At 41.3% G+C, this 12,764-nt stretch overlaps 1 protein-coding gene across 1 annotated transcript in view; it reads right to left on the reverse strand.

The window, feature by feature from the left end:
* The window catches only part of USP31 (ubiquitin specific peptidase 31), a 175,872-nt gene that overhangs the window by 17,802 nt on the left and 145,306 nt on the right, over positions 1-12,764 (reverse strand). The window contains exon 15 of the mRNA XM_069209665.1: positions 6,665-6,817. Coding sequence (XP_069065766.1) covers positions 6,665-6,817 — 153 coding nt within the window. The remainder of the gene's footprint in view (positions 1-6,664; positions 6,818-12,764) is intronic.

Raw genomic sequence — 12,764 nt, forward strand, 5'->3', positions numbered from 1 at the left:
GGTAACATAGGAAGACTCTGGTACTGACTATGTGTGGACCACAGAGTATTAAACAAAAAGTCATCTTCAATTAGTTCTGCGTGCAGGGTGACATTGTGAAATGCGGCTGCTCTGGACACCACCTGTGTGTAAGCAGTACTGTCTTCAGGTGGTGATGGTCTTGCTGGATAACTGTCGGGACTGTTGACTGAAACAGGCACATCATAAAGATCCCATGCATCAGGATAATCTTGGCTCATCCCTGTGTGCGTTGGAGACTGCATCATCGGTGGGGTAGCCATTGGTGATGGTTGCGGTGAGTGATGTGGTGATGGTGGCGGAGTTACTTGTTTTGCCACCTTTGACTGTGGTTGTTTATCTTTTTCTTGGAAAGCAAGTTTCCTTTTCATTCGGATTGGAGGGAGAGAGTTCTGATTTTCCCTGTTTCCTTTTGAATGTGGAGCCTTCTCTGTGTGTAATCTGGCTCCCCTGCTTCTAGTTCCTGTCTGAATTTGTGTCCTTGCATTTGTGAGGACATGCCTTGTTCCTCAGTGTAGGAACTTGATTTCGGCTCCAAAGCCGGATGTTTCGGTATCGAAACCTTTTCAACTGTCTTTTTCGCCTCTGAAGCCACTATTTTGTGTTTCGGTGTCCCGATATCTCGGTGCCGGTATCTCAATGTCGAGCTTGTTCTGACCCGGTGTCTCGGGGTCGAATCTTTTCTGTGCCGGTATCTCGACCGGAGTCGGATGACTGACACATGTGTGCCCTTTTTCGGTGCCGATGGATGGTCACCGATTTTTTGGGTTAAGCCATGGCCAGCCGGCGGTGGCGTCCCCTGGGCTCTGATAAATTTACCGTGAGTTTTGGCTGGGTCAGTTTTACTCACTGTTTTCGGCGTCTCTTCTGTTTCGGCCTCGTCCGAGTCCGTGTCAGCAATGGAGAAGGTTTCTTCTTCCTCCAAATGTTGGTGTCCTGACGGCGCCAATGCCATTTGCAGTCTTCTAGCTCTTCGGTCCCTTAGCGTTTTCCTCGATCGAAACGCTTGACAGGCCTCACAGGTATCCTCCCCTTGTGTTCGGGAGACAAACACAAGTTACAGACCAAATGTTGATCTGTGTAAGGGTACTTGTGGCATTCGGGGCAGAAGCGGAATGGGGTCCGTTCCATTAGTCTTGTCGACGCACGTGGTCGGGCCGACCAGGCCCAGCCGGGGAAACGAAACCCCGAAGGGCTCTTTGAAATTCGGTGTCGATCTGTATTAACTAACCCGATACCGAACGCAAACAATACCGTCAAATTCTACCGATATCTAACAAATTTTCCGAACCGAAACACGGAGCGTAGAGGAACACGTCCGAACCCGATGGCGGAAAGAAAACAATCTAAGATGGAGTCGACGCCCATGCGCAATTGAGCTGAAAGGGGAGGAGTCCCTCGATCTCGTGACTCGAAAAGACTTCTTCGAAGAAAAACAACTTGTAACACTCCGAGCCCAACACTAGATGGCGGGATGTGCACAGCATGGGTATCTGCAGCTACACATGCCATCGAACATATATATATATATATATATATATATATATATATATGTTCATTCACTGATAAAACCAAAGATAACAGGGAAGTTATAGTTAGTAAATAGAATTTTAAAAAACATACAAATTCACTTAAAAAAAAACCAAAGGTTACTGGGACGTTATACTTAGGTTCTGAATTTACTCACATAAAACCTTAGAAATTCAGCAGTTATAGTTAGTTACTTCAAGTAACTATAACTCTCACCCTAAGGTAACTATAACTCGTGCCCCAGCCATGCAAATTTTTTTCTTCAATAACTTGACTGCTGTTTCATTGATATTTAGAAGGACGTTATAAAAAGTTTCGTGAGTGCTGTAATATCTGGGGTAATTAGCAGTGCATGTAGTCACCTTAGGGTGCTAGTTACTTGAAATGACTAACTAAACCGCTGAATTTCTATGGTTTTGTGTGAGTAAATTCAGAACCCAACTATAACGTCCCTGTAATCTTTGTTTTTTTTCTAGTGAATTTCTATTTTTTTTAAAATGCTTTTTAGCCCAGGCAGAGTCCGTGGGGGACCCCTAGACCAAGGCAAGGGGCTCAGGGTGAGCATACCCTGGCTCCTTTTCTTTTTTAGGTTGAGCGCAAGCGCCTCATGCTTAAAGCGATTTCATTTGTTGGTTACAGTGTCCTTTAAAAATTCTTCCTCACTAGTGGTCAGTTCTGCCTTTTTCTCCCTCCTTTTTCTGTTTCAGAGCAGTAACCAACTACTGTATTATTCCACTTTGGTTTCTTTATCTGTTGCTGTGACAGACTATTTGTTATTTTTGTGGTGCTCCCCTTTCACTGTGGGTCTTTTTAGGCTGGCAGCTGCCAGCGTTTTATTGCAGCATTCCATTCCTCCCATTTTGATGACTTTTTTCGGCTTTATTCCAGTGCTGTCCTCGTTTACCTCTAAATAAGCTTATTTTACAAAAGAAACACCCAGTCGGTTAGCTCACTGCTCACAAAAGCAACATTATGCCCTTTCTGGTAGAATGTAGCTAAACCTAAAAGCAATGATGTGAAACTTGCTTAGCCTCTCATAGCATCTCGAGTCTCTCTCTCCAGGGCCCCTTCCTGGCAACACTCACAGCATCAAACACAGGGCACTGCTTATCTCCTTTATTGGGGCCATAAATCTTCTCAGGCTACTCTGCTCATTGAAATGTGAGGCAAGAATACTTGCCAGACTTTTCATTGTGTTAAAATAAAAAGAAAATACTGTTCCAGCCTTATTTTCCAATTTCTGTTCAGACGTTTACATAACACGAGGTAGTGCAGTCATCTCTTTCCTCAAGGGCTTGTTATTTCTGATGCTTTATCGGCCTTTTACAGCACTGTTTGCTGCAAATTTGGCAAAATGCTACATAAATTTAATATGGTTGATGCTAGATCACTACGTTCCAAATTATATTTATCGTGCCTTGTTGCTAGCTGGCACTCTGTGCACGTCATGCTTTGTTTTTTTATTCCTAAGCCCAGATTGATTTTAAAATTAAAACACACTTGCACCTATAGCACTGTTCTTACATGGGATTTATATGATCTATGTGCTATTTAGTTTATGCGCCTTAATGGCCCATTCAGTAATAGCAGATTCTTACATACAACTGGCAGAAGTACTATCCCTGCTTACATTTCACTCATTTTGACTTGCTTCAGTGCCCTTGTCAAATGCAATACCTGGTGGCAGTGGCAGGTGAGTGTCTATCTCTCTCTCTTTTTAAGCACTCTCATGGCTGGAACTTTTGTTTTACAGCCGAGAGTAGTTTATGTGTAAGGCACTATGCCCTCTAGGGGCTGACTATATGGTTACAAGACCATGTTTCTTAAAGATGCTATTTTCATTATGGTGTCCTCTAGGGGCTGTTCTGAGCATTACAGTCAAGATACTAAAATATTTGCTGCACTCGAAACTCACCCCATAATGCTTTGCGGGGCATTCCTTTCTCAAAACATTTTTGCCCATCACTCACCGTGTGGCGGTCCTAGGACAATAGGACCACCATCAAAATTTTCAGGTTGACGCACCCTGTCTAGGGCGTCTGTGGGTCCCCACACTAGGTTAGGGGGCCCGCAAAATAATACCACCCTCCTCCCACCAATCAGTGTATTTTTCAGTTCTCTCACGGCTGGAACGTTTGTTTTACAGTTGGGTGTAGTTTGTGTTTTAAGGGCCTTGTTTGTAATATTATTCTAGTAGTCCTGCTAGGCCTGACAATGTGTAATGCACTACGCCCTCTAGGAGCTAAATATATGGTTACACTGCTTTACATTCTGTTTTCGTGTGGTTATGCCCTTTTAGGGTCTGACTTATATGGTTACATGACCATGTTTCTTACAAATGTTTTTTGTAGTGGTGCCCTCTAGTGGCTGTTCTGAGCATTACAGTCAAGATACTACAATATTCACTGCACTTGGAAACTCACCCATAATGCTTTGTGGGGCATTTCTTTTACAAACCATTCCTGCTAATAACTCACACTATGTGCTCTTTCGGTCTAGGTGCCCACACTAGGTTGGGGAGGATCCCAAAATAAAATAAAAAATATAATAAATAATGGAAATATTTTAAATTTTTGCTGACGATAGAGGACGAAGGTAAATAGAAGTGTTTTAGTTATATGCAGGGCCACTGGTATTATGAGGCAGAGGACCAAATAATGAGGGCAGGGCTGACCAATTGATGTGGCAAGAAACGTCCAGCTATGCATAGCTCTAACTCAAGCAAATGTGAGACCTATTTTATTACAAATGCTTGTTTATCTTTTTTTGTGGGACTTTGCTGAAGCAGAGTCCCAAGAAGGCTGCCACCACTTCCTTGTTAAAGTGTTGGCAGCCAATCTGATACCAGCACAGGGACAGTTGGATCCACAGAGGAGCCACGTCTCTAGATTGAAAAAATATAGCTAACTCTAATATTGCTAAAACTACTGAACGGACGTGCACACTTTTTGGACTAAGAGCTAGCTTTCTGGCACATTTGGTGTAATACTGTCCCGCATGTTCAAAATCGCTATGGGAAAATGCAAGGGGAAAACACGTTTTGGGGCGCCCTCCCTATTTTTTTTTTTTCCCCCCTCAGGCCCTACTTGACGGATCATCCCAAAACTTTCAATATGGCAGCTGAAGTGACTTTCGTATTAGTTTTGAAAAATTCCTGAAGATTCAATCAAACAGCACCAAAATTATTGGCAAAACAAAAAATACTTTTACTATGAAAATTAGGTCCTAACTATAAATAGCTATTGGTGACCCTCAACAGATAATTGTCTATATCGCCTGGCAACCTAGGCACTCGCGAGGAAGTAGAATCTGAGTTAATGTACAGAAACAATTTTGAAATTGAGTGAATGCTTAAAAGGAAATCTGCCAGAGCAATTCTCAGCACGCTTCCTAGTAAACTAAAGAGAGCAATGAAATACCCTCAATTGTGCTATGTTCAGAACTCCCGTAAAATGATTGACATGCAATATTCTGAGCTTTATCATGATTTCAAAGGAAGCCTAAACAGAGTCCATCATTAAACAAAGCCTATGCATATCGAGTGCTTGTGAATATTTTAAGGTTTGACATAAATAAAGACCTAGTATGCTCAGAGTCCAGTAAAATCAAAGATGTATGACCAGAGATTTGCTAGAATCTGACGTAATACGGTCTCTGACAATCAGAGTATATTATATTATATCTGATATAGTGAGAATGCTGCCATACGTTGTCAGCTGAGTACATGGCACCAAGTGGGACTAGTGAATTTTCTGAAGCATCTAGCACCTTGCGGAAGTAGATATTTTATAACATCTCACAACCCCTCCCACCGATTCTCCTGCAACTCTACATCTTTTGAAAAAAACAAACTGCTTCTTTTTACTGACAAAATGGTGCTTTTCTCCTTAGATTCACCAATGCAGCCTAAATCCCTTTTGAGCAGAGAAAGTAATTACATCTCTCAATCTTGCAGGGCCATTGTACGCTGTAAGGCTGTTCTAAATTGCCTTTATTATTTTTGATTTATAGCGGACAACTAAGTCCCAATCTAATCAGGCCTTGAAAAATCATGAAAATGTTACTAGACCTGCAGGTCGAATAACCTGAATAACCTACTCAACCAAAACTATAATGTACTTGACTCGTATACAGGTCTCAAACTGTGTGATCCTTGACAAATATTTTAGTTTACAGAGTCCCCTTTTTCTTCATTGTCACATAGGAGGGTACCTTCAAATATGTGAGCTCAACATTTCTGCTGTACAAAAAAAACTTTGATTAAATAGACAAAAAATTTGCTCCACTTATAAATAGAATCAAACCCACTTATAGGGAACACATGATCCATGACTCACCTCTTAGTTTACTAATAGCACTACCATCAGGGCAGGAGTGTTTCTCAATTTGTTTAAACACTCACTTTTTAATAAATATTCTACTAAAGCATGATGTGTTTGCACACTCATTTACGGACAGAACATTTCCAAGAAATGTTCTGAAACCTTTCCACTAACCTGCAGCTTTACTAATAAAACAATATAATGTATTAATCTGTGAAAATCAGATTTCAGAAAACTTATATATTCTTTGCATATAACCAAATAAATGTTCTGATTTGTTTTAATCCTATTATAATATTTTTTTTTCATCACACAGAAGTACAAGAAATGGACTTTCACAACTAATGAAATATATTTGGGAAATGTTTGTACAGTTGACTTCGCTATTTAAATGTGAGTTAGGAAAAACCTGACAAAATCCTGGAACTCTGCAATGAGAAGGAAAATTCATTGTAAGACAAACTGAAATTTGACCAGGTCTCTGAACACAGACCAAACCTGGCAAGAACAAGATTAAAAGGCATCTTTATTGCTCCTCCACTTTTTAACTGAACAGAACACCTGTTCTTTGTCAACTTGCCAGAAGGGGCTAGTAGGTCCTAAAAATAGATCAGCCTGATAAAATATCACTCGCCATAGTGAGAGGGCGACTAGATTTTGCAAGCCCTGCTCATGTACCAAATAAAAATACAATTTGTGAAAAGGAATTGAGGTCCATAATTCCTCATAATGTCTATATAAAGCATACCATAAATCGCTTTAAAACAAGACAACCTTGTGTTACACATACATACCATCATCTTCACTCCTCTCGCCTGCCAGTTCCACTGATTCTGACAGCGAGGCCAAAGAGGTGCGCCGTGAGGAAGCTGCAGAGGTAATACTAGGCTGTTTGCTACCTGGAAGCCTGCTCACCCAGTGCTCACAGAGAGAAGAGCTTGTTGAACCTGAAAGAGAGGAACTTTATTTTAGGGTAGGAATGAGTGTTCAACACAGCTACGAAATGAATTAATAGAACACACAGAAGGTGTACAAACGTTAGAATATTCAAAGTGACAACCATGGCAAATTACATAGAGAGAAGCAACAAAGAAGGAACAAAAGAGTTTGTCCAGCGCAATGGCTACGGCCTATATTTTTACAACTTGAAATACAATCAGAGAATGGGTGGTGTAGAGCTCAGGCAAAATTTGTAGACAAGGAAGCTAAACTCCAATAATTTTTTGATATGCTGATAGACTCAAGACATGAGTAAACATGTTTGTGGAGATGGGCTCAGAATCAAGTAGTCTCAGGTTTGGATCGAGGTACTCTTAAAGCAGTAGTCACTGAAACTGGGAAGGTGGTGTGGTACACACCAAGCTATAGCCGTGAAATATCTTCCTTGTATATTAGATCCCTTAGGAATGGTCACATACTGTCTGGCAACAGTCCTAAATGAAGGCAGTAGGTTTACACCATCATCATCAGAACGTGTCAGGCGGCTGAAATGTATGTTTCAGAAATGGCTCATATGACACAAAGTTCAGTCAATGTTAGCTGTTTGTATTATGCTCTTGGAATTACCAGGAAGATTCAAGCTTCAACGTTGACGGTTTTCAAGTGGTCTTGCAAGCAAAAATAAATAGATAAATAAAAGTACCATCATCCAAATGCAAGCAATAAGGAAGAACAATGATTTATTCAGCAATCAGTACTTGGTCCATGCTACAGGGAAGAAAATGCACATGGAAATGATGAAGGCCAAACACACACTCCAAGGGACTATAGGTAAATAGCACGCATGGAAGCAAGATGTCCCACTTAAGCCTTATGGATTCTGGTAGGCCCATAATCATGCCTTTCAGGGTCTTGACTCTTTCAACAAGCCCATTAATCTAGGAGTGAAGAACTTGTAGGTTATCCTACACTCAGCCCACATGGACTTAATGTAAGCAAACATTAAATTGGTGCCCATTTCAGAAACAACCTCTATTTGTGAAAACCGCACAGGAAAATATCCTCACCATTCCCCTGGCCACCATGGGTGCAATCACTTACCTCAGAAGTCACAGTACCAGGTTGCATGGTACACCAAGACCAGGGTAAACCTGTTGCCTAAACAGTCTTAGGGTCCAGAGGCTCCACAATGTCAATGCCCACACTTTCAATCGATATACAGAGAAGTGAAGTGAGGAGGGGAGTTAGATGCCGTCGGCTTTAACCATGACATCCCATTGGCCTGGCATGATACACAGAATTTGCAGCATGCATAGGATTGCATAATCGACCAGGGCCAATAAAAGTGAGTGATCAGTTGGTCAAAGGTTTTGCCATGTCTTAGATGTCCTGCCTGGGGGATGTAATGAGCCAACTTCAGAAGAAAAACCTGGCAGTACTGGACCACTAACACAGGGGTTGACCCAGGATCAGGGGCCTTATGCCGAATACACAGAAGACAATTCTGCAATTAGATGAGGCAACCATATGCCTCAGCCTTGGCCTGCCACTGTAAACTCCTTCTGCACAAGAACTCTGCATAGGAGGAGCCTCTTTCAGCTTGCCATTAGGCTAGTTCAGGGAGGTGTCACAGGGCAGCAATGTCCTCCCTTGTATGTTCAGGGACATAACCAACAGGATCAGCTTGCTCTCGGACCATGGGAATTTCTGAGGTGGGTTTTCCATGACCCCTGCCCTTCCTCTTCTTGACAAGCACCTGGACAACGTTTTCAGACTCCAGTTTCTTCGGTCTCCCCTAAAGGATTGCCACGGTAAGGTATACCCACTCAGGAGATCCCAACATCCCCAAGTGAAAAGGAAGAAAATAAGAGTAATGTTGAAGCCAATTTATGTTAAGTAATAGGTGGGCTAAAAAGCCCTTTTATATTGGGCTTTCCAAATGCAGGCCTGGGATTTCCACTAGCACATAAGAGCTGACTGGCCCAGTGCACATAGGAATTATGATTTTCTTTGCAATTGATTGTTTATTGGAGAGAGCAACACAGGGAGAGCAAGGGTCTGGGAGATGCATGAGGTGACATTTCAGTGGGGAAGCAGCACACGAGGAAGATAGCCCTAGTGTTGATAGGTGTGATTGATAGTGGCCACAGCTGGCTTTAAAATAATCAATCCGATTTAGCATGAAAGAGAACCATTCTTCCTTTTTCATCTTCTACTGAATACTCCATAATTTATGCCTGGTGTTAGCAAAAACCTTTTGATTTTACTAAAATTATATGTAAAATGCAATTACTTCTAGGGGCTTTAACCCAGCCCTCTTAATCCACTGCTCAATTATGGAGTCATTGACACCTTTCAGCTGCCCACTACAGCATGGGGCAACTCACTTCAGCCACTGGTTAACTTTACTGTGAATAATGACATTATGCCTTTACCCAAGAAGCATATCCACACACAAACTAGCTCCTTCAGTGTCCAGGACTACTATAAGACTTTTTTCGAGACCCCAATAAGTTATTGCTTTTACCTTATTTTTTTTTATTTTTTTAAGATTGGTAAGGGACCTGCTGCTTCCCCAACAAAGATTTTAAAAAACCAAGGCAAATTAAGCAGAGAAAGCCAAAATGCTTGCAGGCAACTCCAGACCTACTGCCTTTGCCAACGCTTGTTTACCTTGCTACCATCCTTAGTGACAATATAGATATTTCAGAAGGAACCAACCTACTGGGCTTTCAAAACTGATTAAGTCCTGCTATTATCAAGAACAAACAGGAACTCCCAAACCGAAGCCACTAAACCTCCCAAAAAAATAAAATAAATCAATAAGATTAGCTCCTCCAAAAGTCTGTGTTGCTGCTAGACTCATCTTTGGCCCCACTCCTATGACAAGTAATCAGAAAATGGTGTGAAGCTATGGATAAGGGCCAAGTGTTACTGAAGGGGGTAAAGAACAGTCTGAAGCTATGGGTGTAAGGGTCAAGGTTACGGAAAGGAGGAAAGAACAGAGTAAGGATTTGGATATGGTAAGGTAAAATTCTGAATCTAGGCTTCGACAAAGGTACAGTACATATTCTAAATTTGGAGTTATAAGTGGGATTACAGCATCTCCCTAACATATTACATTTAGAAGTTAGAATATTTAACCCTTTCACTGCTGGGATGTGTGTGCAAGGGCTTTAAAAACAAGCCACACATCCCCAACACATAACACCTGTGGGGGGGGGGAGACTAAGCCAATTTTACAAACATTGGGAAGAGATAACAACAGACACTTGGGTACTGGCAATTATCCAGCATGGTTATTGCATAGAATTTCTCAAATTCCCTCCAAACGTCCCACCGAAAACACACAATATGTCAAAACAACATATAGATCTTCTAGGACTAGAAGTTCAAGCATTGCTACTAAAAGAAGCAATAGAATTCGTACCAAAACACCAGAAAGGAACAGGAGTTTACTCTCTGTACTTTCTCTTACCCAAAAAAGACAAGAGTCTGAGACCTATATTAGATCTCAGAACATTAAATACCTACATCAAATCGGATCACTTTCACATGGTGACATTACAAGACGTAATCCCACTGCTCAAACAACAAGACTACATGACAACACTGGACTTAAAGGATGCATATTTCCATATACCGATACATCCTTCACACAGAAAGTACTTAAGGTTTGTATTCCAAGGGATTACATTACCAATTCAAGGTGTTGCCATTCGGAATAACAACTGCGCCAAGAGTTTTTACAAAGTGCCTGGCAGTCGTAGCTGCACATAGCAGAAGGCAGCAAATACATGTGTTCCCGTACCTAGACGATTGGTTAATCAAAACCAACACGCTAAAGAAGTGTTCACAACACACAAAGTATGTCATAGAAACCCTCCACAAACTAGGTTTCTCAATCAACTACACAAAGTCGCACCTTCTGCCATGTCAAACACAGCAATACTTAGGGGCGACAATCAACACAGCAAAAGGGATTGCCACTCCAAGCCCACAAAGGGTTCAGGCATTTCACAATGTAATACAGGCCATGTATCCAAATCAAAGAATACAAGTCAAAATGGTGTTAAAACTCCTAGGCATGATGTCCTCATGCATAGCCATTGTCCCAAACGCAAGGTTACACATGCGGCCCTTACAACAGTGCCTAGCATCACAGTGGTCACAGGCACAGGGTCAACTTCTAGATCTGGTGTTGATGGACCGCCAAACATATACCTCGCTTCAATGGTGGAACAGTATAAATTTAAACCAAGGGCGGCCTTTCCAAGACCGAGTGCCACAATATGTAATAACGACAGATGCCTCCATGATAGGGTGGGGAGCACACCTCAATCAATACAGCATCCAAGGACAATCACCAAAAACAGTTTCACATAAATCACTTAGAACTATTGGCAGTATTTCTAGCGCTGAAAGCATTTCAACCCATAATAAGCCACAAACACATTTTGGTCAAAACAGACAACATGACAACTATGTATTACCTAAACAAACAGGGAGGGACACACTCAACACAGTTGTGTCTCCTGGCACAGAGAATATGGCATTGGGCGATTCACAACCACATTCGTCTAATAGCACAATTTATTCCAGGAATTCAGAATCAGTTAGCAGACAATCTCTCTCGGGATCACCAACAAATCCACGAATGGGAGATTCACACCCAAATACTGAATACTTACTTCCAGAGTTGGGGAACACCACAAATAGATCTATTTGCAACAAAGGAAAACGCAAAATGCCAAACTTCGCATCCAGGTACCCACAAGATCAGTCTCAGGGCAATGCGTTATGGATGAGCTGGTCAGGGATATTTGCTTACGCTTTTCCCCCTCTCCTTCCATATCTAGTAAACAAGTTGAGTCAAAACAAACTCAAACTCATACTAATAGCGCCAACATGGGCAAGACAACCTTGGTACACAACACTACTAGACCTCTCAGTAGTGCCTCATGTCAAACTACCAAACATACCAGATCTGTTAACGGAACACAAACAGATCAGACACCCAAATCCAGCATCGCTGAATCTAGCAATCTGGCTCCTGAAGTCCTAGAGTTCGGACACTTAGACCTTACACAGGAATGTATGGAGGTCATAAAACAAGCTAGAAAACCTACCACTAGACATTGCTATGCAAATAAGTGGAAAAGATTTGTTTATTACTGCCATAATAATCAAATTCAACCCTTACACGCATCTGCCAAAGACATCGTAGGATACTTACTACATTTGCAAAAGTCAAAGTTGGCTTTTTCTTCCATTAAGATACATCTTACAGCAATTTCAGCTTACCTGCAGATTACGCACTCAACTTCTCTATTTAGGATACCAGTCATAAAAGCTTTTATGGAAGGCCTAAAGAGAATTATACCACCAAGAACACCACCAGTTCCTTCATGGAACCTCAACATTGTCTTAACACGACTCATGGGTCCACCTTTTGAGCCCATGCACTCTTGTGAAATGCAATACTTAACATGGAAAGTTGCATTTTTAATTGCCATCACATCTTTAAGAAGAGTAAGTGAGATTCAAGCATTTACCATACAAGAACCATTTATTCAAATACACAAGCATAAAGTAGTTCTACGGACAAATCAATTTTTTTTTAACCAAAAGTCATATCACTGTTCCACTTAAATCAAACAGTAGAATTACCAGTGTTCTTCCCACAGCCAGACTCTGTAGCTGAAAGAGCACTACACACATTAGACATCAAAAGAGCGCTAATGTACTACATTGACAGAACAAAACTAATTCGGAAAACAAAACAATTATTTATTGCTTTCCAAAAACCTCATACAGGAAATCCAATTTCTAAACAAGGCATTGCTAGATGGATAGTGAAGTGCATTCAAACCGGTTATCTTAAAGCAAAAAGAGAATTGCCTATTACACCAAAGGCACACTCAACTAGAAAGAAAGGTGCTACCATGGCCTTTC

Source organism: Pleurodeles waltl, chromosome 10 (assembly GCF_031143425.1).
Source record: "Pleurodeles waltl isolate 20211129_DDA chromosome 10, aPleWal1.hap1.20221129, whole genome shotgun sequence".
NCBI lineage: Eukaryota > Metazoa > Chordata > Amphibia > Caudata > Salamandridae > Pleurodeles > Pleurodeles waltl.